This window comes from Ursus americanus, chromosome 29 (assembly GCF_024610735.1).
Source record: "Ursus americanus isolate L20-20 chromosome 29, mUrsAme1.1.p, whole genome shotgun sequence".
Classification (NCBI taxonomy): Eukaryota; Metazoa; Chordata; class Mammalia; order Carnivora; family Ursidae; genus Ursus; species Ursus americanus.
In genome coordinates, this window is record NC_142155.1 from 11,387,049 (window position 1) to 11,415,024 (window position 27,976).

A 27,976-nucleotide genomic window follows, 5' to 3' on the forward strand; every position below is an offset into this window, starting at 1 on the left:
TATATATTGCTGAATTCTACTTTTAATATGTTAAGAACTTTTACTTCTATTCATAAGGGACATTGATCTCTAGTTTTCTTCTTTTTTTGTACTGTTTGTCTCATTTTGATACTAGGGTAATTTTAGCTTTATAAGAAGAGTTGGGAAGTGTTCCCTTCTCCTCTGTTTTCTGAAACAGATTATGTAGAGTTGGTGTTAATTACTTTTTAGACATTTGGTAGAATTCACCTATGAAACCATCTAGGCCCAGAGATTTCTCCATTGGGAATTTTAAAATTATAAATTCAATTTCCTTAATATTATAGAATTATTATTGTTTTAGTGTTTTTTATTTTATTTTGTTATTATGGATGTACATGTGTATATATATATATACATATATATACACACATATATATATATATACATATATATATATTTTTTTAATTTTTAATCTTTTTTTTTTACTTTAAAATAAGAAACTTCCTGATCTGATTCCATGGTTTCCACCTTCTTCTCTAGTAGGCGTTGCAGTGTTCTGGGCCTTTCCTCTGCCTAGTTGTTCCCTCTTCTACCCTCTGAAAGTTCTGCCACTCTGAGTTTCTACCTTCACCAATGAATATAGATAAACTTCTCCCATCCAGCTTTTTATTTTACCCCAAATCACCACATCACCACTCCCACTACTAGAATGTCTTCTCTCTTCTGAAAGGTATACTCCTATTCCAAAGAGGAAATATTATTAAGGGTTGGCTTCTGCCTTTCTTGGCCGGCGTTACATTTTTGGTCAAATATCTTCTCTATTTGCTTTCTAAAAAAATAATAATAAAAAAGAATTCTAACTAGGTAATAACGAAGTCTTTGATAGCTTCCAAATTATGTCATGCAATGTTTCTAACTACAAAAATCATTATCTTTACTTTGGAGTCAACATCTCTCATTCTGTTATGGGCATAATAACCCAGCTAGAAAACTTTCAGTTGTTTGATTTCCCCCTTCCTTTTACCCTCTGTATCAAATGTGTCACCATCACTTTCCAATCATCTTTTGAAGGGCTCACTGATCTCTTTCCTGTTGTTGGATATATCATTTAGTTCCTTCCACTATTTTTTTTTCTTCTCTTTTTTTTTTTTTCTCTATCAGGAATGCCCTGTCCCTTCCTTCTGTTATCCAAATCCCATTTGTATGGAATTTTATTTGTACTTATGAAATGATATTGTACTTTATCATACAAGTATGCACACATTATATAAATATATTTATACATTTAATGCAAATATTATAAATATATATTAAACAGGTATACTAGAAGTCATTAGGATACTTTACTTCAAATGTTTCACCTTAAAAAATCATACATTTACGTTAAGGTAATTCTATATTGGTAATGCCTTTATTGGAATTGCTCTAAGATGCTTGGGCCTATATCTATAATTTTAACATTTTCAGGGTGAGAAATGTAATTTCAAGACAGTTAAAAGTCAGTAAAAGTTAAGTCAATCAAATTAGCCAATAGTATCTTCAGGTTTAAAAAAAGTGCTAGCAAGAAACAGGTATTCTTATGTGGTTTTGTAACTCACTAGGAAAGCAGATCCAAATGACAGCATTCTAAAATTATTATGCTGAGACAGTATCAACACACTTAATGGATAGTTTGAATGGTCCTTTGAATGTTGATATTCTTTTGAATGTATAAATTATATTTTATATTTTAATCACCCCAACCTGCCACATATTGCTCAAAAATAATTATTTTATATGTTGTCTTCTCAAAAATCACAGATTATAAACTCCCCGAGGACAGATTTTCTGCCTCACCCATTCATATCCTTCACAATGCCTAACAACTGTATTCTTGATAAGATGGCCAGAGTGGACTCACTGACAGACGTCAGTACAATTTGTACAGTGCTTCAGTGTATAATTCAGGAATCAGAGAGATGGCCCTCATAAAGGAAATAACTCTTGATTTTGTTACGATGTTTACATAATGATTTTGCATTATAAAAGATAAAGCTCTCTAAAGGACAAAGCCAAAAGCAATTAAAAAAAAAAGTGAAATGGTAAACTGCATTTGCAGAATTGCTTTTGGATACTGGGATATACATGAAATGAATTAACGGAAAATACTGAAGTGATAGGTTTAATATTATAGTCCCAAGAGCTGTTATGATACAAGTAAAACTAATCAATTTAGATTATTCAGTTTAGTTATTATTTTCACTTCAGGGGAATTCCTGAATCATTAAACTTAGTAATATCTATAGCTACTATGGGTCTCTGATTACATCGCTCACCTAATGAAACAGTAAGCAGATTACCAAATTAAAAGACCCCAAGGGGAAAAAAGGCTAAAATATTCATCTTAACAAATTTCAAAAAATTTTTTAAAAAGATTTTATTTATTTGAGAGAGAGTGCATGCGAGCACGAGTTGGGGGTGGGCAGAGGGAGAGGAAAAAGCAAACACCCCCCTGAGCAGGGAGCCAGATGCAGAGCTCGGATGCAGGGCTCCATGCAGGGCTCGCGGGGCTCTATCCCAGGACTCTGAGATCATGACTGAGGTCATGATCTGAGCCAAAGACAGACACTTTACCAACTGAGCCACCTAGGTGCTCCTCAAATTTCAAATCTTTAATCAGGATTGTTAGCTATCTAAGCCTTAATGAAGTTTTACCATGTAACTAAGTGCAGAGAATGAAGGTTTTTTTTAATATTTTATTTTTAAAAATGCAGCAATAGTTTTATGATATTTAGAAGTGAAGGTTTATATGGACACAAGATTTTTATACAAGCATGTATAGAGACAAAGCAAAATTCTTGAAGTTCAAGGAAAAAGCTGAAACTACAATCGTAAAATGATTGCTTTTCCAATTTCTATTTATATTCTGTTCCCTTTGAGTAAGTGGACTTACATATCATTAGTTCTTTCCCAACTGTCAATCAGTCCATGCAACCCGTCCTTCAGGATGGGGTTTCCCTCCCTTAATAAACCGTTTGACAAGGACTGCATCATGACTCTGGGTAGAAGCTGACCTTACCAAAGTATTTCTCATCTAAAGCATATCTTTTGAAGTCCCGTGATTGGCTTAGTGGTGGTAAATTTCTTTGTTTACAAAAGCTGACACGTGATTTTCAAGGTAGGTAGCGGGAGAGTACTATGCAATTTGCAAAGGCATATCTAATAATATAATATTATAATTGGGAAACAAATAATGTGAGCTTGAACTCAGTGCAAACTGCAAAAAATTAAGCTCTATAAAATCTTCCTAGTTGAGTGGGCCGATGGTTTTAAAGAGGCTGAGAAACATGGGTTAAACCATTTAGAAAGAAACTCTTTAGCTATAGTAAAGTTTGCTTATTCTTTGATCACATTGATCAACTCTGCTTATTTTGTTGCTATTGTTGTTTGCCTTTTTATTTTTTTATAGTTTACTCTTCCCTATTTTTTAAGATTTAAGTATAATTAACATAGTGTTATATTAGTTTCAGGTATACAATATAATGATTCAACAATTCTATATATTACTCAGTGCTCAGCACAGTAAGTGTACTCTTAATCCCCGTCACCTATTTCACCCATCCCCCCACCCAACTACCCTCCAGCAACCACCAGCTTGTCCTCTGTATTTAAGAGTCTGTTTTTTGTCTCATTTTTCTGTTTGTTCATCTGTTTTGTTTCTTAAATTCACATACGAATGAAATCATATGGAATTTGTCTTTCTCTGTCTTATTTTACTTAGCATTATATCTTCTAGGTCCATCCATGTCATTGCAGATGGCAAGATCTCATTCTTTTTTATGGCTGAGAAATATTGCACTGTGTGTGTGTGTGTGTGTGTGTGTGTGTGTGTGTATAAGTACCCCATCTTCATCTTCATTACCCATTCATCTATTGATGGACACTTGGGTTGCTTTCACATCTTGGCTATTGTAAATAATGCTGCAATAAACATAGGGGTTCATATATCTTTTTGAATTTGTGTTTTCATTTTCTTTAGGTAAATACCCAGTAGTGGAATTACTAGATCTTATGGCAATTCTATTTTTAATTTTTCAAGGAACCTCCAAACTGTTTTCCATAGTGGCTGTACAAGTTGGCATTCCCACCAACAATGTACAAGGGTTCCTTTTTCTCCACGTCCTCACCAACACTTGTTATTTTTTGTCTTTTTGATTCTAGCCATTCTGACAAGTGTGAGGTGATATCTCATTGTGGTTTTGATTCACATTTCCCTGATGATTAGTGATGTGGAACATCTTTTCATGTGTCTGTTGGCCATCTGCCTGTCTTCTTTGGGAAAATGTCTATTTGGATCCTCTGCCCATTTTTTAATCAGATTATTTGTAGGTTTTTTTGGTATAAGTTCTTTATATATTTTGGATACGAACCCGTAATCACATATATCATTTGCAAATATCTTCTCCCATTCTGTAGGTTGCCTTATTGTTTTGTTGATGGTTTCCTTTACTGTGCAAAAGCTTTTCATTCTGATACAGTCCTAATAGTTTATTTTTACTTTTGTTTCCATTGCCTGAGGAGATATATCTAGAAAAATATCTCTAAGCCAATGTTGAAGAGATTACTGCTTGTCTTCTTCTAGGAGTTTCGTGGTTTCAGGTCTCACATTTAGGTTCTTAATCTATTTTGAATTTGTTTTTGTGTATGGTGAAAGAAAGTTGTCCAGTCTCATTCTTTTGCATGCAGATCTCCCCCTTTTTCACCACCATTTGTTGCAGAGACTGTCTTTTCCCCATTGATATTCTTGTCTCTGTCGAAGATTAATTGACCAAACAAGCATGGGTTTATTTCTGGACTCTCTATTCTTTTCCATTGATCTATGTGTCTATTTTTGTGCCAGTACCATACTGTTTTGATTATAACAGCTTTGTAGTATAGCTTGAAATCTGGAATTGTGTTACTTCCAGCTTTGTTCTTTCTCAAGATTTGTTTGTTTGTTTTTTTTAACTCATAAATGTGGAATACTAGTACAAACAACCCGTATATATTTATTTTAGTTTGTTAACATTTGAAAATTTATTCTGAAAATGAAAAATGTATGTATAAAACTCTTCATTCCTTCCTGCGTTAAGAAGTTAAAGTACTCTCCTAAAGAAAAGGACATTGTGAATTAGAAAAGTAAGTAGACTCTCCATGAATGTGTAAGAAACACCCTATTCTAGCCATTATCTTACTTGTGGAGTATATACCACATCTCATTTGTGTACCACTAAGTCTGTGGTAGACTATGCACTGAAAATCCAGACTTGCTCCTTGGAGTCCAGTCCTGTGGTTCAACCACTTCTATTTGACATTTATGTATAAAATAATACAGTGGCACCTATGTTTTTATTTATTTTTTATTTTATTTAAAGACTTCATTTATTTGAGAGAGAGACAGACAGAGCACGAGCAGGGAGGAGGGGGAGACGGAGAAGGAGAAAAAGGCTCCCCACTGATCAGGGAGCCTGACACAGGATTCAATCCCAGGACCCTGGTATCATGACCTGAGCCATAGGCAGAGGCTTAACTGACTGAGCCACCCATGTGCCCCAATAGTGGCACCGATGTTTTTAAATCACTTAAGCTAAATCTATGACAGGACATAAGAGTATTGCCCATGATAAAGCATTTTGAATTATATATATATGTTAATTTCAGGCTCAATTGATTTTTTTCATTAAACGAACCCTATTTTCTCTAATTTCATATAGGAGAAAAAATTTTTTTAAAGAACATATCTGAAGCCAACTAAACCATATTGTTTTCAAAGGTTTGTTTCATATGAAGATATATTTTAAGCAGATATTTGACTTTCATTGTTTAACTCCTCCGGAGGACATTAGCATTCACTCCCTGCACCTGGTATCACAGCAAATATCAGTTTACAAACTGAATCAGGGCTTTAGTTTATGTTATAAACTGCTGAATATGATCAATTTGGCATAGAGTACATGTTTCACATTATTTGAAGCAAATTCTTGTTTCAAAAACTTTAGCTTGTAACCTTGTCTATTGAAGCCCCATTTTTTAGATAACCAACACAATTTTTATTTACCCTGGAGAAATAGGACGCTAAGAAGACCTTGCAGTAAAAGCTCAGTAAATACTTGAAGTCGAACTGATTCAAAAATATGAACTGATTCAAAATTAATTATTCGTTTTAGGAAAAGTGGTAATCCAGAAGATTTTTACCTCTCTGAACCAAGGAAAATAAGAATCTAAGTATTAGATTACTCAACCCTTGCCTGATTCTTCGGTGTTTATTAACAGCCTAATATGTGCTCCTGGGCAGTACACATTCCCAAGGACTCCATAGTCTAGACCAAGAGAATTCAAGTAAACCAAATCACAGCTCAGCATGTTGTGTGCTGCTCAGTCAGGATGATCAGTCAGGGAGGGCTTCTGTGAGTAGGTGACTCTTAAGTTACTGTATTATGGAAAACAGAAGTGGAAGTGCAGGATGAATTCAGTGAGGGAGGGGGGAGGTTCCTATCAGGAGCAACAGCTTATACAGTGTCTTAGAGACACAGGCAAGGAAGGTTTGCTCAAGGAACTCCAAATAATTCATACAGAGAGGAAAAGATGGGATGGCGAAATAGAGGGGAGCAGTGAAAGGTAAGAATTCAATTTGCCACTTTAAGGAATTTGGAATTGATGCTTGATTGATAAAAATTGTTAAAGGTTTGTAAGTGGAGGGATGACATGATCTGATTGGCACAATCTGAGGAGGGCCCTAAATCGTGCCCAGTGTGGAACAGAATGAGAGAGGTGTTAAAGCTGCTGAGCCAACGAGGAAGCGGAGCAGTTTCGATCTTTGCTGTGAAGTACTAATAATAGGCTTTAAGTATAATGAACTCCTCTCATGTTAAAATCTCTAGTAACATTTAAATACCACGTCTCTTTCCCAGGGCTAACATTCAGCTGCCTTTCTCCATGGCCCAAACCCTGGCTCGCTGTGCTTCCCTCTCTATCTTGTTTACTCATACTGGGCAGGATGCACTGGCTGCTCTCACGAAGCTGCTGATGAAGATTGTGAGAAAGTGTTTCCTGGGAGGAAGAACCCACCTTATGGTGTGAGGCAGCCCTGAAGCAGATCTTGGTTCTGTCAGTTTTCATGCGGTGGCCTTGTGGAACTCCTAAAGTCTCTGAGCCGCACTTTCCTCACCTCAAAAATAAAAACCAAAATAACTCTCTAGCAAGGCTGTTAGAATTGAAGATCATTTATGCATGGCCTCTAGAAAAGAGTAAGCCCTCACTAAGCACTACACGTATTTATTATTAAAGAAGAAATGGCATGAGCAAATTTCACATTTTCTAGTTGCTCTTTCAAAGACAAACAGACATTGGCGGGAGCTCCCAGTAGAGGACTGGGGCCTGGAACTCTCCTGTCACTCTGATTCCAGGTTATTAAAGCTTCCAGGCAGCTCAGCAGCTGAACTGCTCTAGAAACCTATGCAAAAGAGTCTTGTTCTTAACTATGTAATCAACGTGACAGGGCCACGGCGGAAATAAATGTGAACACCATGGCCAGGTGGCCTTGGGGATTGTGGAGTGCAATTAACCTCCTCACTTCCATTCACAGAATGCTCCAAGAGAAAGGTAGTTGCCTTGTCACTGGCTGAGCTTGGGTCTGGATACTAATTCCAAACAGCATTTGTGCTCCCTAAGTGTGGTCCCGATCAGAGCCACTTCCAGAGAACAGAGAACACGAAATGGAGACTGTCTGAAGCAGTGATTCTCCCAGCAAACCTTTCAGAAATATCAACGAATGCAACCAAGCAGAGTGGTTAGGAGAAGGGAAGCTGGCATTTCTCTCCTATTTTCATATGAATATAATGATACAGCCCACGCCATTTCTGAATGTAATGAGGATGTAATCCACAGTTTGAGCAGAAAAACCTGGTTAGAGAGCAAATAGGGAAATTTTATCTTGAGCAGTACAGCACAGGAGATCTGGGTGAAGGTATAAAACCAGAGAAGGAAGAATGTCTAAGTAACTGGCTTCCCATTCACATTCATTTAGTACTTTTTTTTTTTCCTTTCTGTCCCTAAAGGCAAGAAAATCGGAAAAATCTTCCCCTCTGTAGCTACAGCTGGCATTTTCGCAGGGATCATTAGGAAAACAGGTTCAGCTTTTCCAGCACTGGCTGTCATTTGTGCCAAAAGCAAATAGGAACAGAAATAGTAACACCGATATTGTTATTACTGTATCGGGAGTCAGCTAGCTCTTCTGTATCTATAGCTTTTCTAAGTCAAGCCCGGTATCCCCATCATGCCTGACCTGTCCGCACCATTATGAATGGTGAAGGGGGGTAGGCGAGGAGATGCAAAACTGTCACTGAGTATGGGCAGCCAGCTTGACTTAGCAGCCTATGACTGTTTACGTCTTATATTGCAGGAAAAGCTTGAAAATTGAGCCCCTTTTAATGGGATTATTAGTTAGGAGAAAATTTCCAGGAAGCAATTGGCCATATTTATCAATTTAGCCATATTTACCAATAGCTTTTTTGAAAATGTCATATATTTGATACAGAACATAATTTCTAAGAATATACCCTAAGAAGAAATCATTTAAAATGCACACAAAGGCTTTGAAGTATGAAAGTGCTTATTATAGAGAGATTTTAATATAAAGAAAGTATTTTGAATAAACAGCAATCAACTGTTGATTATTGTCATTATCCATATTGAATATATTCAACTATTAAAGGAGTTTTATAGAACTTTAAGTAAAAGTACTTAATATTTAAATTTTATCCTTTTCTTACGTGAACTAAAGAGATCCACTCAATTAAGGTGAAATTTTCCCCCTTACTTGTCATACATATGAAGTGAAACTAGCATGGAATAAAAAAGCTATTAGGAATTGGGGTGACTTTTGGAAGAGAGATAAAATCAAAAGTCAGAATGATGACTGATGACACACAACACTAGAAAATCAGAATAAATGCTTGCTCCCTCCACTATGACAGAGTACTGTGAGGAGTATTAACCAATGCAATTTACCAAGAGGGGGGAAAGCAAGCAGAATCAATATTGTAAAGTAGGAAACACAATTATTATTATTTAAGAACGATATGATTTTACATTTGCAAATTACAGGAAATCATTCTAGAAAGTAATGAAGTAATAAGAATTTGGGAAATTGAAAAATAAAAAAAATCATCAGAATATATAATTAAAAAATTAGAAAAGATAAATTATGTAAGAATAAACTTTTGAAGAAAGCACAGAAAGTGGATTCTGTGAGTGTGAATGGGTCCTGACCATACCAGAAGGGCATGAACCGAGAAGCCAGTCAGACCTAAACTGAGAGTGAGGACAAAAAAATTAGAATAACCTAGCAATGTTTAGGAAATATGATTGATAGGACACTAGTGAGTGGAATGTGGCGATGAGGTACTCAGGTGACTAGTGAGTGGAATGTGGCAATGAGGTACTCAGGTGACTAGTGAGTGGAATGTGGCGATGAGGTACTCAGGTGACTTCTGGGTTTCTGAACTGCACAATTGCATAGATGGGACATCATTTGGGTGAAACAAAAAACACTGAAAAAGTAAGTAACTCAAAGAGCATGAATTCAAAACTCATCTTTTCTTCTCGAAACTATTTCTCTAACGTGAGTTTTTTTTTTTAAGACTTTTTATTTATCCATTTGAGAGAGAGAGAGAGAGAGAGCATGCTCCAGAGAGAGCATGAGCAGGGGGAAGGGGCAGAGGGAGAGGGAGAAGCAGGCTCCCTGTTGAGTAAGGAGCCCGATGCAATGCGGAGCTTGATCCCAGCACCCTGGGATCATGACCTGAGCCAAAGGCAGATGCTTAACTGACTGAGTCACCCAGAAGCCCTATGTAACATAAGTTTTAATTGTCTATTTGAAACTCAGAAAACTGGGGAATGATTTTTTAATTCTCTTTTTCCCATTACTCTCTTAAGACATGGGCTAGCATTGTCTGAAGGGGGATTGTTAAAGGACAATAAAAGAATTACTATGAATTACAAATGCACTTTAAAGTGCATGAAAATATTATGTCAAATATAAAGCTTTTATTTGGTGAAATTATAAGCAGTAATCCAACCATGCCCTCCTCCGGAGAAGGACACTGACAACTGGAAAGGAAAAAAAAATTCAGTTTTCCTTAAGTATGATTTGAAGGTTATCTATGATTTTGTATTTCTGATATAGTAAAAAGAGAAAAAGAAAGATTAAAAAAGTCATCTGGGAAAAAATAGAGATGTTGTTATTGTTTCAAATAAAAGGAAGAGGAGGAGGAAATGTCAAACAGTAATCAATTGCTGGTCAGAGGTGAAGCAAGGTAAAGTCCAGAAAGTGCCCGCTGCCTCTAGAAACATGGAGGTCGTCAGTGACCTCATGGAGGTCAGAGTCAGGGTTGTATGGAGAGCACCAGGCAGCCACAGCTTGCCCAGTGTCACGTGATGAAGGGGAGCTTGAAGCGTTTTGACAAATTGGCAGGTAAAGTAAGCGATAGGTGGTAGCTAAAGAATAATGTGAAGTCTAGAAATTTGCTGTGGTTGTCTATTTTGAATGAGAAAGCTATCGAGACATTACATAATACAATGAAAAGAAAATTATTCAATAATTAAAAAAATAATGTAATGAAATATACCAAAACAAGACGTATTTTTTATGCCTGCAAGTTGGGATCTAGAGCAATTTTAAAACCTTAAATAAAACAATAGGAACTTTAAAAATTTACTCTAGTGAACAAAGATTTATTCTGTATTCAGAAAAATAAGGACAGTGAACTTCATTTTATAAAAGAAACAAAAGAACTCTGGTCACCAGAGTGCAATTCTCTGGGCATGAGAGGAGATGCTAGAATCTAACTCATTTGTACAGCACCTTGTCCTGATTGCTCCTTCTACTCAGGAGCATGATTGCTGTAAGAATTTCATACTGCATGAAGCAAGAAAACTAAAAAGCTGCAAACTAATGTTTAAATGGAAGATAAATATTAAAAGATAATGAGGATTTCAGTTCTAGATAAGATGGAGTAGACATTCCACCCTATTCTTCTCTGCCTCTTACAACTAAAAACCCTGGACGAAATACATGAAATAAATATCGGAAGATTCTAAAAAGTGAAAAAAGAAGGGAGCATTTGTAAGGACCTTGAGATTCAAGGAATGACCTGGCAAATTTTGGGGTTTTTTTCTGCCTCTTCTGTATCCCATCCTGGGCACTGGGGAATTTCACAGGCTGGAAAGAACAGCAAGTACAGGCAAAAGCCATGAGCAAACAAACACAACAAAATAAAAAGTCTGGCCTCTTTAGCCAAAGGACCTGGGAGGGAGTGGCCACGTAGGGCATAACCTTTTGGACAATACCAGACACACCCCAGAAAAAATTGTGCCTTCCTTAGCCTGTCATTTGTGGCAGCTGACATCAGGACTATGTGAGGAGAGATCAGAGTACCACCATAACCCAGCAGTAATGGCATGGCTCCCCCTCGTGGAGGGTAGGTGTCCGCAGAGACTGTGTGCTTGCACATGCAGGGTCTAGCCTGGTATGACTGATCAACATGATCTAAATATAATAAAAGATAACATCTTACAAGAAGGACCAGGAAAACCTCAAGTTGAATGAGAGGACACATACAACAGACACAATGCCAAGATGGCATAGATATTGGAATTATTTGACCAGAACTTTAAAGCAGTTATCGTTAAAAAAAAAAAAAAAAAGTTTCAATGAATAATTATGATCACTCTTGGAAAAAAATGAAAAAGAAATAGAAACTTTCAGCCAAGAAATAGAAGATACAAAGAAAAACCAAATGGGAGTGCCAGGGTGGCTCAGTCAGTTAGGTGTCTGCCTTTGGCTCAGGTCATGATCCCAGGGTCCTGGGACTGAGCCCCACATTGGGCTCCATGCTCAGTGGGGAGTCTGCTTCTTCCTCTGCCTCTTTCTCCACCCCCACCCCGTTTGTGGTCTCTCTCTCTCTCAAATAAATAAAATCTTAAAAAAGTAAAAAATAAACTAATAAATTAAAATGAGAGTAAAGATTTCTTTAAAAAAAAAAAAGAACAACCAAATGGAAATTTTAAAACTGAAAATATAAAGAAAAGAAATATATAATAAAGATTTTCACTTCCAATTTGGTAGAATAGCTGGGGATGACCAAAAATCCCACCCAGAACAATTAGAAAAGTTAGACAAAAACACAAAAACATCTATTGGAAGGCATCAGTGAGATACCAAAGAAGACAGAACCTGACAAACTAGAGTTCCAGAGAGGAGAGAAACATATTGAGGTAAACATGTTCTGTAGCACTTTTCCACTGGAGACATTTGCTGATTTTTTTAAATTGAAAACAGGAAAGTAGAAAGAGATTTCCAACATAGGAACCTAAGGCGAGCTGTTGGCAGTTTCCCAGGCTGGGGAGGCAAAACTTGGAGTTCAGGGCTATCAAGGCAAGCAGGACTTGAAGGCGAAATTATTCCACAGAGAAACAAAACACATGAAGGGAGTCGTGCCTAGGAGTCTGGAAAGATGAGCAGAGCTCTTGCAAAAATCATAAAACTAGAGAGACAAAAATTGGGAGTTTAGAGCCCACCAAAGAAGAGGGGAGTCTCCTGATAAACAGCCAAAATTTCCAGGTGGGACTCAGGAAAGTATCATAGGAGTAAGAAGAAATTCGAGTAGATCTCACAAAACTGCATCAACTCCAGTTCAGGTTCCTGCATTCTAACTGCCTATGAGATAGTAAAGTAAATCCTCTCCGGAAGAATTAAATAGTAGTCAAAGCCCTCATATTTTTCATCCATATTATTCAACTTTCAATCAAATGCTTTTAGGAATGCCAAGAGACAAGACAAAATGAAAAAAGCCAAGATAAAAGAAAGGCAATAATAATAGATGCACAGGTGATCAAGATATTGAAGTTATTAGAGAAGGACTTAAAGTAAGTGTAATTAAAATGCTCAGAAAAATAGATGAAAAGATGGAGAATTTACCCTAACATTGGCATCTATTACAAAATCGAATAAAATCTATAAAAAAATTTTAAAAATTAATCAGATGCAATAGCTGATTTTTTAGAAACAAATAGATTTAATGATGGATTACATACAGCAGAAGAGAGGAATAACAAATCATTAGATAGGTCAATAGAAAGCCTCCAGATTAAAGCAAAGTAAAAAATATGGAACTTATAAAAAACAGCATGAAAAACATGTGAGACACATAGTTTTAGTGGGTGAACAACTGAAGTCCCAGAAGGAGAGTAGACAGAGAATAGTGGTGGAAGCAATATATAAAGATACAGTGATCAAAAAATTTTCAAAATGAGAAAAAAATCAAAATGATGAAACATATCAAACTGCAGATTCAAGAATCTCTACACATTCCAAGATGGATGGATGGATAGATGGATGGATAGGATGGATAGGGAGATAGATCAGTCACAATATGTGCACTATAATTAAACTTCTGAAAATCAAAGACAAAAAAAAATCTTTAAAGTAGCCAAAGAGAAATGGCATATTATCTTCAAATGAGCAACAATAATACTGAAAGCTAACTTCTCAACAGACATGATATCAGCCAGAATAAAATAGAATTATATCTTCAAAGGGATTAAAGAAAATAACTGATTGTTTTAAATTCTACATGCTGCAAAAAAAAATTCTCAAAAAATAAAAACAAAACTGAAAAATAACTAAGAAAACTCTCTGCAATAGAAATCCTCTAAAATAAAGATGAAAGCAAGCTCTTTATGCAAAAGAAAAATGTACCCAAATGAAAGCTTGGTTCAATGTAGAAGGGAGCTAAAAGCAATGGAAATGTTAAATATGTGAGTAAATCTAAATCAATGTATTGTCTATATAGCAATGTTATTAAGATCTGTGTGATTTAAATTATATTTACAATGAAAATGCATTACAAACAGCCCAAAGGGTTTAAGAGAATTAAGAGAGTTGAAATGATCTAAGATTTTTGCGTTGTGTAGAAAGCTATAAAATACCAATTTTCATTATACTCTGATAATTTCATAGTCTCTAAGTGACTATTAAAAGAAAATATAAGAATGTATAACTAACAAGGTAATAAAGTAGAAAAAATGAATAATACAAAATATTTGACTCAAAGAAGAATAAGAAGATGGAGGAGAAAGAGAAGAATGAGAACAGGAAGGAAAAGAAAGGAAAAGAAATAGAACTGGTGGTGGAAAACAAATAGTAAGATAGTAAATATGAACTCAAATATAACTGTGATTACATTTAAATTAAGGAGCTAAATATTCTAAATAAAATACAAAGTGTGCCAACCTAAATTTTTTAATGAGCATAATAGTAATCAAATTTTGAAGGAAAAAATGCAAACCCTAAGCAAAAGAAAACTGGCATATCTATATTAATTTCAGACAAAGTAAGCTTTAAGGCAAGAATCTTTAGTAAATATAAAGAAATATATCTCATGGTGGTAAAATATTCAATCTATAAGGAAGATATGATAATTATAAATTTGTATGCATATTATAATCTAGCCTCAATATAAATAGTGGAGAAATGACTGAATTCTAAAAGAGAAAAAAATAGACAAAATTATAGTTGGAAGATTCAATACGTCTCTCTTGGTAACTGATAAAACGAGCAGATATAAAAATGTAAAGCCACAGAAAACTTGAACTAGAAAATTAGGAAATTTGTCTTCAGATAATCAGAACGCTGCTCTCAATATTTGCACTTTTCTCTAACATGCATAGTATATTGACTCCCAACCTGACTGTACATTTGATCCACAGAACAAATTTCAAAGACAATGTCAAAGAATTGCCATCATGAAGAGTATGCTTGTGCTTGCCATTTTTTCCAAAATTATATCTGAGGTCCTGGTCAGTCCACTAAGGTTTGGAAAAAAATGTAAACCCCAAGAAAAACCCTTTATTATTTAAGGGACAATTTTACAGACACAGAAAATTCAAAAGAATTTTGACTATTATAATTATTATATTATAATCTATTATAATCACTAAGTGAATTTAGCAACACAGCTAGAAACAAAGCCATTTGTTCCTGTATACAGCAGCAACATTTCAAAAATGAAAATAACAAGATAATGTGAAAATACAAAATTAAGTGACAAAAAGAAGGAAGAGATGAAAGTACAATTCTTTAATTAGATATCGAGAAAAATGGGTAAAATGTAATCTGAAAACAAACGTATCATACACAGAGAAAATGAAGATATAAAATTGCCTTTAACAAAATAGATATATTATCAGTGAAAAAGGAAAAGTTAAATAATAGCAAAACAGTTAGGTTCTGATAAGGACGAACACCATTTTCTTGCCTTTTATATATTTTTAAATATTATTTTTGCTTCTACTGTCTTCTTATTTAAGTTTTACTTTATAGTGCATTTTATTTTATAGTGTGTTATTCTTCTTCCAACTCTTTCTTTACTTAGTTTTAGTCTTTTAAATTCTCAATTTAAATTTTTTCTAAAATGTTTTAAAGTTTTCTGCTTTGTCTTAAAATTTATGCATTTTATCACATATCCCATATGTATTTTTATTATACAGTATTATGTAATAACATTTATTCTATAAATTAATAAATCTGTAATTTAATTAATGCTTAACTTCCTTCTCCTAAAGTAAAATTGATGCTGTGCTAAATTTTCCCCTGAAACCTTGAAAACTGAGGAGGAATGTGTACCTCACTTCATAGAGCCTAGCCTGACAGTACTCTCATTTTGAAAGCTGGTTGGAAAATGTGAAAGCCAAAGGAGGATGGAATTTGGTAAGACAAGTCTGATGACCATTTAACCTGAGGAGCCCTTTACATAACTACTTGTTCCAGAAAAGGGATGTGCCTGCAGGCAATTCCTGGGTCAATAAAGAATACCAAGTGCCAAAGGTGAGGGTGTTGCTGGGGACAGGTTGATATTGTTTTATCAAATATGGTTATGGACTTCTTGAGGATAAAGACTCCAAGCTTTCACCTTCTTTAGCACTGGTCATCCCATGCATCTTCTTACTCCTTCACTTGTTGTCTCTTTGACTAAGTCCCATAAACTCATCTATTCTTTCAACATAGATATTTACTCTCTGTCTCTGGCTCTCCACATTTTTCCATAATATCTTGCCTCCATGCTGTTAATGCTGTTGTCCTGGTGTCTGAATTATCAGGAGGCTTGAACTACTGCAAATTTTAATCCCCAAGGAGATATGTGCATGACACTCACTGATTATATGATTAGGTGAGTCAAATGAGAGACAAATGGATACCAGGGAAGGCAACTGGGTGAACCAAAGTACTCCAAAATATAATAAGGTAAAATGATCTCATTCTTTATTTAAGGAATGAGGAAAGTGGAAATCATTCAATGAGATTATGAGAGGTACCACATATTTAATTTAGATGGATGCTATCTATTTGTTCATCCAACCCATTTCCTTATTTACCCTCTGTGTAAGTATATGAAGAAGTACAAATACATCATTATTGACCTCCTGCATACAACTGGAATAAATTATTAGTAAAACATATGAAAATTTAAAAAATGCATTTGTGATTATAAAAGTTTTTATTTCTTACTTTATATTTTCTTATAAGATCACTAGAAGTCACTTAGGAAGACACTTCTGTGTTTTATAAGCCTTTCCCTGGAGTCATTGTACTGTGGTCTATTTTTTTTTTTTTTTGATACAGGAAATGAAGTTTCCATTGTAAAAGCAAGCTTGATGTTCTACAACCCAAAGGCCATGACAGAGTGTTCTAGAAAGTATATCATTTCCCTTTTTTTAAGCAGTTAATCAATTTCCTCTATCTTACCAATATCATGCAAATATAATGTTGGTTAAAGAACATACACTGAGAAGAACAAAATTTCATATAAAATTCATTTTTGTGCTCAAATATATACATCTCTTAAAAGTAAGTAAAGGCAGTCCAGAATTATCAATTCTGTGAATTCTTGAAAGTTTTACTTTTGACTTGTATTTACTCGTTATTTGGGGGAGGAGCTCTAAAATACCAAAGACATCAATCCTAACAAAGAAAAACTATGTAATCAATAACAATCTTCAACTCATCTCATTTTCTGTGCTAAGTAGAAATAAAGAAAAAATTTTGAAAGAAACTAATATATGAATCAATTTTCACGTAATGTGGAATCAGAAATCCAAAAGAATAAAGAAACTGTAAGACAATTCTTGAGCGTTTCTAAATAGGGAAACTTAACTCTCATTAGAAAAACTGGGTTAATTCCTGGGGTCCCAAAAGTTAGCTGTATTCAGGAGCTCCTGAAGGATCTCTCCACCACAGAGGGCAGTGGTAACCTTAAAAAACAAACAAACAAACAAACAAACAAACAAACAAAAAACAGAACAAAACACCTTAATAATCTTGGGCATTTCTCTCTCCTAACTCCCAAATGTCTGTGCCAATAATTTCAAATTGTATTTACTACAAAAATCTCTTAAGTTTTTCTTTGGCTTTGTTGTAGTTCCAATCCAGAGCTACAGATTTAAGACCACTCCTCCCACTTCAGATCTAGATTTCTACAAAGAGCAGGTCTCTGATAATAATCACTGCAAAGATCCAAATATTACCATGACTATTTTTTTCTCTTTGGAAAACTCAATTCTTGAATTAAACTAACTAGAACTGCCATAATTAATAAAACCTTTGATTATACCAACTCATACTGATCTCTCCTTTCCCTGGATCACATCGACAAAACTTCTTGAAGAAGTAGGTGTGTGTTAGTGGGGAGAAAGCAGGAGAAAGCAGTCACCAGTTTTAAAAACTCACTTTTAGCAGAGAAAGACAACTATCATATGATTTCTCTCATCTATGGAACATAAGAACTAGGATGATCGGTAGGGGAAGAAAGGGATAAAGAAAGGGGGGGTAATCAGAAGGGGGAATGAAACATGAGAGACTATGGACTATGAGAAACAAACTGAGGACTTCAGAGGGGAGGGGGGTGGGGGAATGGGATAGACCGGTGATGGGTAGTAAGGAGGGCACGTATTGCATGGTGCACTGGGTGTTATACGCAACTAATGAATCATCGAGCCTTACATCGGAAACCGGGGATGTACTGTATGGTGACTAACATAATAAAAAATCATTAAAAAATAAATAAATAAATAAAAAATAAAAACTCACTTTATTGCACCGTACCGTAATTCACCCATAGAAAAGAAGTTTGCTCACTGTACACTTCACAAAGCAGAAACACCCTTAATATCTGACTCTTTGGTTTTGGGGTGGAGCCCAGGGATATTTATTCATAAAGCTCTTCAAATGATTTGGATTCCTACAAAGTTTAAGAACAGTTAAAAGTCAGAATGGCTGGATATAGCAGAATTTTTAAAGCATCAATTTTGAATGACTATGTCTTTCTCCTTAAAAGTCTTTTATCTGCTTTTTCCTTTCAGCAGCATCTTGAAAGAAAAGTATTGTAGGAAGCCTCTGACTCTATCCATAGAACAAGCCAAGGAAGAACTCCCTGGAAACTGCTATATCCTAAGATTCTAGCATTTATGGGAGCTTGACGGGCAATGCAGAGCTAAAATTATCCTTGGGGAGCAAGTTGGAGAAATAGTTCACCAATTTTTCTTCTTTTGGACAATTTTTAAGAATATCACTTTTTTTTTAAGATTTTATTTATTTATGAGAGACAGCCAGCGAGAGAGGGAACACAGCAGGGGAGTGGGAGAGGAAGAAGCAGGCTCCCAGCGGAGGAGCCCGATGTGGGACTCGATCCCAGAACGCCGGGATCACTCCCTGAGCCGAAGGCAGACGCTTAACGACTGCGCCACCCAGGCGCCCCAAGAATATCACTTTTTATAATAGAGTAACTGTTATTCAGAAAGATGCTTAAAACCATCTGCAGAAATTTAGTCTTAAAGCTTGAGATTGATTCCTCTCCCTTACTTCTCTGAGTCCTGGAAACTCTCCCTTACTTCTCTGAGTCCTGGAAACACTGATCAATAGAAAACAATTTGCCATCCAAATACAGTATTACGATTTCCTTGTATGATTTTAAATCCAAGGTATATCTATATTCATCATTTTATGTATGACAAATGTAAGAAAAATAGATCTTTGCCCATAATATTAACTGCTTCATTCCTCTGGTTTTAAAGCATTGAGAGGATTCTTAATCCTCTATTGTTTGGGGATACCAGGGCTTTCTCTCATGAACAGAAATCTGGTCAAATAAGAGCCTTTGATCATGTGGTCCAACTAGGCAGATGCTATGTCAATCTAGTGGCCCCATCTGTCAACCTAGATCACTCGCTGCCTCATACCATAGGCTCTCAGCATCTTTCTGGTGAATTCTTCTTTGCTGTTTATTTTCAGAAACATCTTTTTTTTTTAATTCTTTTTCTGTATTGTCTCAAGAATCTAAAGTCTTAAAATTTTCAGACACTATTTATGTAAACAAAACTTAATAGTTTTATAACATAAGAAAATTGAATTATGTTCTATTCTTGTAGTTTGCTATTGTTATTCATTTTTCTGCCATTGCTTCTTTCATGAATATATGAATTTGATTGGTCTTTGCTTCCTAGGATAAATTGGGCTAAAGATAATGAAATAAAATACCTCTGGTCTTCTGCTGTTCAATCTATCTTTCACCCATTATCCAGGGTCACCTATTGGAGTGCAGATAGAATCTTGGCATTCTCTTGAATGACTTCCTCATTGTGTACCTGTACCACACAATCTGAACACTTTGACCCTTCATTTTTGGTCATATTTGTTTCCACTCCTTACCAAGTAATTATGCTTCAGCAAGACATGTACTTGATTACAGCCAAACACACACACACACACACACACACACACACACACACACACACATACACACTGTCCTGCCTCTCCATTTACAGTCCATAGTTATCTTGGCTTCAACTCTCTGAAATGCTTCCTCAAACTATAACACTCAGTTCAAGTCAAGTTCCTGAAAGCCTTTCTTAATCCTACCTCCTGACTAAATTATTTTATTTATTACTTTGGTGTTCCCATAATACTGTGTCTATTTTCTATCAGTGCATTTAATTTCATTGTGTTTTCATTTTCTATTAATGCATCTTCTTGCCCACTATGAGTGAACTCCTTGGGAACAGGGACTGTGCCTTATTTACCTTTTGGGCTCCTGGCTAGAATCAATAGGTGCCTATAAATGTCTGTTGAATGAATGAATGAATGAATGAATGAATGAATGAATGAATGAATAAAACAGTCAGTTAATGGTGTAGCCTATTGTAGGAAACATACTTAAATAAATACAGGTTCCTCTGTTGGCAAATAGGCACATAAATTTGAAAGTATATAAAGACAAGATTTATTTATCTATTATAGTTCTGTAAAAACTTTGTAAGATTATTTTCTTAATGATATCTTTGGTGTTATCCATTTTTTTTGTTCTTAAAAGCTTAATTATGAAATAATAAATAAAATATTCTGTCTTTTTTTCAGTGGTTGGGTGGAAGGACTTTAGGGAGCATGTGTTGTGTGGGCCTAATGTTGGAGGACGTGGCTGATATCCCATCTTTTCACCTACTAGCTGTGAATTTGGTTAGGCCTCTAACTAACTACTCAAAGTCTCAGTTTATGTGTAAAATGGTTATAATAATATTTATCCCAACTACTCATGAGATTTCATTGCAGATCAAATGAGATAGTTATGTGAGAGTATCAATAAAAACCACTTTTCTTCTTTCCTAAATAAATCTCTTGGTTCTATGTGGCCTCATGTTAGTATGGAATTATGTTTAAAGAAATGGTCCAACAACAAGAATAATTAAATATTTCTTAAAACTGTTATTTGTGTTCCTCAATGAACATGAATTTGTAATCCACACCTTCTTAAAAGTTCCTCTTCCACTCATATTCTTCCTTCACTTGTCTTTTATCTCATATCTATTCTAAACTTCTCTCCCCACACCTTATTCTCGGCTCTCCACTAAAAGCTCTTACTCTTACCCAGCCAGTTCAGGCTTTCTCTCCGCTCCTGGTTTCTCCATCAATATCTTTTTTCAAAGGAGCAGAAATAGACCAAGCCCATGAATACTCATACATATGTGGCTTATGTTCCTGTTTATATATATGATGCTTAAACCTCTACAGAAGGCATGCATTCATGCCCACACAGAGATTACAGCTATCAAGATTCTCTGTGCTTCTACCAGCATGGCCCTGATCACACTTAACTGTCACATGGCCCTGATCGCACTTAACTGTCACATTCTAGCTCTTAGTAGAAGGACCATGCATAGGCACCCTTCTTGTTCATTCATTCATTCATTCATTCATTCATCCAATGCTCTTAGATACCAACTCTGTACCAGGTACTATGCTAGTAATGGAAATCCTGGCCTATGATTTCTAAGACTTCAAAATATAGTGGAAAAAAGATACATGAAAATAATGTTTTTGTGACTGCCCGATTAGTAAAGTAATTCACTTAATTAATCTTTATTTTTCTCTTTGTGCTAGGTACTATGCAAAGCTCTGGAATATAACAGTGGAGAGTATAGCTACTAAAGATATAAACTTAACAAAAGGAACATGCTGGGGAGAGACATGGTCTAGGAGACCAAGCAAGGCATCCCCAAAACAATGATCTTTAAGCTTTTATCTGAAGAATGAAAAGGATTTTGCCAGGATCTGAGGCAAAGGAATTGGCATGTGTGGAGACCTAGAGGCGAAATAGAGCTGGCACATAGCAATAGCCAAGAAAAGTTTATTATCTTGGCCTACACTGAGAGCAGGAAGAAGGATAGACTGGAGAGGTATGCAGGCATAAGCCATAGGAGGCCTGATATATCCAGCAAAGTGTTGAGCTTTTCCCCTTAGGGCAGAGGGAAATCACTGAAAAGTTTTAAATAGATCAGTTTTGCATTTTTGGAATTTCATCATCCTGACTCAGGATGGACCAAGACTACCTTGAATGCTAGGGCACCAGTGTAGAGGTCTAGCTGATAGTGTAGACAGGGTGGTAGCTGTCCAGATGGGAGAAAATCAATGTACAGAGAGAGATTTAGGAGATAGAATGAACAGTACTCAAAACTGATTGGATGAAAGGTATGGGGGAGAACATGAGGTTTCTGGCTCAAATGAGGCCAGTGACACATGGACGCAGGCTTCTCCCATGTTGTGGCACTGCCAGCTTCAATAAATGGTCTCCAGGGACAGAAGGATAAGACAGTGAAGTATTGCGGGTGAGAACTTTTTTATGAAGCAAACAATGGAAGTAGCATTTACCCTTCCAACCATATGCAATTGGCCAGCAAATCAAAATGGTCCCCCTAAATTGTAAGAAGCTAGGAAACATTTTCGTGTGCACCCAGGAAGAAGGAAAGAAGCTTGAAGTTGGTGAGCTTTAGCATTTGCCTGTATCACAAGTGATCCACTTTGGTGGAATGGGAGCAGAAAAGGGAGGATTGAACTGAGTTTTAGAACATTTTAAAAGAAGTCAGTATTCAATCTGAGCCTTGAAGAAGAATTCACTAGGAAATCAGGGACAGCATTCCAAGCCTCAAGAAAAGAAGATGTCCAGGGCATAGCTTACCATGCATCTATCAGTGATCTGGAGGGACATGCAGGAGAGGCTGCAAGTCAGAAGTGAGGAAGTCAGCTGTATTATCCGAAATAGGAAGAAAAGCTACTTTCAGAATAGTTGTCAGTACACCATCTCAAGGGTATTTCCAGACAAGTTAGCAATCAATCTTTAACATTTGCTCTAGGTGTAAACAATAAAGAGATAAGGGGAAACTTTTGTATACTTTATTTTGTTCGTTTCTTCTCCTTTTCACCAATACTTATTATACTCAACTATGTGTAATGAGTTTACCATAATCATATGCATAATCCTGGATCTAACACATAGAAACACTACTCACAGGCTTGTTCTTTAAGTTTGGTTTTCTTGCTTATTTTGTTTTTTATCTTTATCCCCCTGGCCCCAAGTGTTTTTTAATCCTCAACAAGGAGACTATTAGAGAATTCATCTCTGAATCCTCTGAAGCTTTGTTGCCACTTTCTTATCAGAATTCCATAAAAACACAATTTTGCTGAAATGTGAATTTTTATTATAACTAATTTAAAAAATATTTTTCTTGAATAAAAATTTAAAATTTAAGTAGGTGAAGAACCTGAAAAGGGCACATAAGGACAATGTTTCTTGTTTTGTTAAGAAGCAACAACAAAATGTGGCTGTAGTACTAATAGGGATAATTAGAAGTGTAATTATTCCAGAGAATCTTGGATTTAAATTGTCACTTCACTGCATGTGCTATTAAAATACCTGCCAATCTTTCCCCAAAGATGTCAAAATCAATGGTAAAAATAATGCCTGATGAATTGATTTGAGAAGTTGTATATTTTAAAATTAACATGTGACCCAGTATATCTATAATTTTATTTATGGATTTTATATATTTCAGCTATTTCCAGGACACATCAAGTTGGTTATGACTAAAAGTTATTAGCCAAGTATTTTAAAAATCTTTTTCTATTATAATTTTTTACTGTATGGCTTTGAGATTATAGTAACTTAGATTTTAATATTCCTATTTCCAAAATGGAAGGTGATATAAATCTTAATTCTAGCAGATTCAGTATATGAGTTTCAAACGAATGCAAGATACACAAAAATTTTTTTTACTATCATTTCCAAGGAATAGAAAGCTTTAAATAAAGAATTGAAATGCAAGTTTCGTGAATAGAGACAAAAAAAAATTTTTTTTTAATATTTTATTTATTTATTCAACAGAGATAGAGACAGCCAGCGAGAGAGGGGACACAAGCAGGGGGAGTGGGAGAGGAAGAAGCAGGCTCATAGTGGAGGAGCCTGATGTGGGGCTCGATCCCAGAACGCCAGGATCACGCCCTGAGCCGAAGGCAGACGCTTAACCGCTGTGCCACCCAGGCGCCCCTAGAGACAAAAATTTATCAAGGCAAAATGAATCCCAGACTATAATACACACACATGAAGAATCTCAATTATTATGTTAGCGTTTATCATGTTACTTGAAAATCCTCATTTCTAGAATTCCCCAAACCATCCACAGAGACAAAAAGGCTACTATGCCTTAGGTTATATCTATTTACACAATATATCTGGAGGAAACACAAAAATTCAGCAATAATTCCAAATATTCTGCCACTCACTACAAAGTTACTGCCGAAGAAGAAAGAGCGCCACCTAGTGAATTCCTTAAGGAATCTTTCCTACCCATCCGTTCAATTCATTTGACAGCCTTTTATGGGACACCTACTCTGTATTATGCACTGAGAACACATTTCTCTCAAACCATTCACGTTAATATTTTAGCACACTGAAATTCTCCCATCAGCCTTTCTACTGTCCTATGCCCCTAAATTTGGTGTTCCAAGTCTGGAATGTCCATATCACACTTTCACACCTGCTAAAATTCTCCTCACTCTTCAAAGTACAGTTTAAATGGCGCCTCCTCAATAAGACTTTTTTTTTTTTTAAGATTTTATTGATTTATTTGAGCAGGGTAGGAGCAAGCCTGGCCTGCGTGCTCTCTAGAAACCAGCAACTAAGGCTTTGGATCAGAACTAGGAGAGAGGTTCATGTAGGATCATGGACATGCACCAGAGATTAAAACAGGGTAATTGGTGGAGACATTACTTTAAAATGAGAATTCTTGTGTCCTATGCATTTTCTGTGCCTCACTGAGTTGCCACTTTTAAAAAAAGGCTACAACCAGAAGATCTATTTGTTTCTATTGTTTTTGTTTAAGCTTAGACCTCCTTGTGGAGGAGTGGAGGGCTACAATCACAGACAGATCTAGAGGACAGAGCAAATTAATGAAATAAAAAGTTTCATTGTTGATGAAATATAAGACTTTTGTTTCCTTTAGATTCATATTTGGGTAGTTTAAGGACTATTTAAGGAAACTTTTGAATTAGAAAAATGTAAAGTAATTTAAAAGATTATACAATTTGAAAAATTTATTTATTTTTATTTTTTATTTTTTAAAGATTTTATTTATTTATTTGACAGAGATAGAGACAGCCAGCGAGAGAGGGAACACAAGCAGGGGGAGTGGGAGAGGGAGAAGCAGGCTCATAGCGGAGGAGCCTGATGTGGGGCTCGATCCCAGAGCACCGGGATCACGCCCTGAGCCGAAGGCAGACGCTTAACGACTGTGCCACCCAGGCGCCCCAAAATTTGGAAAAATTTAAACAAAAACATATCACTCATTCCTCTTCTATCTTTACCATTCCTATTTTTAAAGAATTTATTTCAAAACATGGATGTAAGATTTACTTTAATATTTAAATATTTATAATTAATTTTGTTTTGGGTATTTTCCATCCTATTATATATGTCTCATTCAGAATACAAATTATATTTGTATATTTGTATTATATATGTCTCATTCAGAATACAAAGGCTCTTTCAAAAAATACATGAATAAACAATTCCTCTTAAACAAAATAAGTATGCATAGCAGGCATTAAAATTAACTGTTAACTTATAGTCTTCCTAAATAGAACATGGCCATTCCCCATCAAAACTGCTATAAATTTATAAACACATATGGGTACTATCTTGGCATGATCTGCTTTCACCCTTTAATACTTTCTTGCATCTATTTAAATAACAGTATTTGGGGAATCCCTAGTTGAATATCTTTTTTTTCTGTGTCAGGAGAGAAAAATCAAGAGTATCTTAATTTAATACAAAAACAAAGTGTATTGATAAAATTCCATTAAACTATACCACAATGAAAATAAATGATCTGCAAGTCCACGCAACAATATGGATGAATTTCACCAACATAATAAGTGAGAGAAATCAAACATAAAAGAAGGCATATTGTATGAGTAAATTTATCAGAAAAACAGGCACCACTTACTAGTGCTTCGCCTTGAGAGTGGAAGTGGGGGAATTCAGCGGCTCCTTGATCTGGGTCCTGATTAACTGGGTATGGTCATTTGTGAAAATGCACTGTGCTGCATAATTTTGATAGATGGCATCTTTTTTGTATGTAAATTATGCTTCGAGAAAATGTTATGTTTAAAAATCTTACTAGAAGTCCTCCACAGGCCTATTGCTCACCATAATGAGTTATATCAGAAGCAGCACGAAGAGTGGTTACGCATTTCAGATTTGGAGTTCAGTGGCCAGTTTTGGAGTCCTGCCTCTGTTGGTTACCTGCTGTGTGGCCTTGGGAAAAGACTCAAACTCTCTGGATCCCAGGTGCCTCATTGGTAAATTGGGGATTATAAAAGCCCCACATCAGAGAGTTACTGGCAAGCATAAATCAAATGGTGATTGAAAAACTGTATTTTGTAGCATGTGGCTTGATAAATGTGAACTACAGCTAAATTGTACATTTCTTACACTTACAGGGAAACTTAAAACAGTTCCTAACATCTTTTACAATTGTAATATTGCATATATTTTCTTGGTTTCTATTCTGATCCTTCCCTTCCCTACACTAAAATAAATTCAGCAAGGGCAAGGAGGATGCCTCATCATGGAAGTGGAGAGTTCAAATGATTAAAGGTGTCAGGCAAGTAACACAAATGTGGGAATCAGTGGTTGACAGCAGTTAGAGAGTCCTGGGTCTGGAGGATCCATCACCCCAAAGGTATCCAAATTAAGTGGAAATATATGTAAACACTCTGACAACTAAACAGAACACTTCTGTAAAGAAGGCTTCAGACCCTGGGTTTCTGACTCCTACCTTAGACAGCACACTCTATCATGGGTATTGCAGTCAGGTAGCTCCCAGTTGTGTTCAAGCTTTGCTTTTTCTAGCTGTTTCACCTTCGGCAAGTTATTGCAACCTTTTAAGCCTCATTTTATTCATTTGTAAAGTGAAAATTATAATATCTTGCATGTTGCATTATGAAGATTAAATGGAATTGCTCTGCCCATGCCTGAGATACAGTTATAGTAGCTAGGATATAATAGTATTCTTTTATATCTCCTAGCCCTTGATTAATGAACAGCACTAACTGAGTCAGAGAGCTAAAATAATACTAAAAGCAACACACACACACACACACACAAATAACCTTGTGATCTGGCTGGTTGATTGATCAAGTGATAATGCAGATCTACTCTGTATATTAGAAAAATGATACGCAGTTTTTTCAAGTAAAATCCTAATAAAATTTGACGGCTGACTACAGGCTGCACATACGATTTATCTTCGGATACATGATTTTGACTTATTTTGCCAAGGTCTATGATTAAGTTTTGTTAATTTTCCATATTTGTTACCCATTCCAGAATCTGGCTCAGAGAGTGCAAAAACTTGAAACCCCTGGCCTGGCCTATGGTCACAAAACAGGATGGTGCTCAGTAGTCCATAACCTTGACTTTATCAGGATCCGTTAATTCAATTTGAACAATACTAAGCATCTAGCATATGTATGTGCACTGATAGTCATGAAAGATGATATAAATGTTATTAATGCTCAGCTCCTTCTGCAAAGAGTCTTGGAGTGAAATGAAGGGAATACATTGTATCTAGAACTAATTATCACAAGGCAGACTTGATTTGACCAAGTGCAATCTTTTTAGAGAAAAGGCCTTTGGATGTACAAAAAGGCAATAAAGATCCAGGTATGTGTGTAAATAGTGAAATACGGTTGACCCTTGAACAACATGGGTTTGAATTACACAGGTTCACTTATTCATGGATTTCTTTCAAAACGGCATTGTAAATGTATTTTAACTTCCTTATGATTTTCTCAATAACATTTTATTTTCTCTATCTTACTTTATTGTAAGAATACAGTATATTATATACATATATATATATGGCATGCAAAATATGTGTTAATAGACTCTTCATGTTATCAGCAAGGCTTCTAGTCAAGAGTAGGCTCTTAGTAGTTAAGTTTTTGGGGAGTCAAAATTTATATGTGGATTTTTGACCACACAGGGGCTGGTGCCCGTAACTCCCACATAGTTCAAGGGTCAACTGTACATGGGAGAGAACTCTGAGAGAAAAA

General features: G+C 35.7%; 1 protein-coding gene across 4 annotated transcripts in view; it reads right to left on the reverse strand.

The window, feature by feature from the left end:
• Positions 1-27,976, reverse strand: part of LOC123796136 (uncharacterized) — a 244,053-nt gene that overhangs the window by 20,959 nt on the left and 195,118 nt on the right. The window contains exon 5 of one of the 4 annotated variants that reach the window (XR_015722250.1): positions 7,048-7,147. The exons of 2 other annotated variants lie outside the window; for them this stretch is intronic. Coding sequence is in view for 1 of the 2 variants with exons in the window: in XM_087856965.1 (XP_087713091.1) it covers positions 17,244-17,289 (46 nt within the window). In the remaining variant the exon portion in view is untranslated. Of the gene's footprint in view, positions 1-7,047; positions 7,148-16,633; positions 17,290-27,976 lie in introns of those variants that run through there. One more of the 4 variants, XM_087856965.1, reaches the window with a different exon arrangement.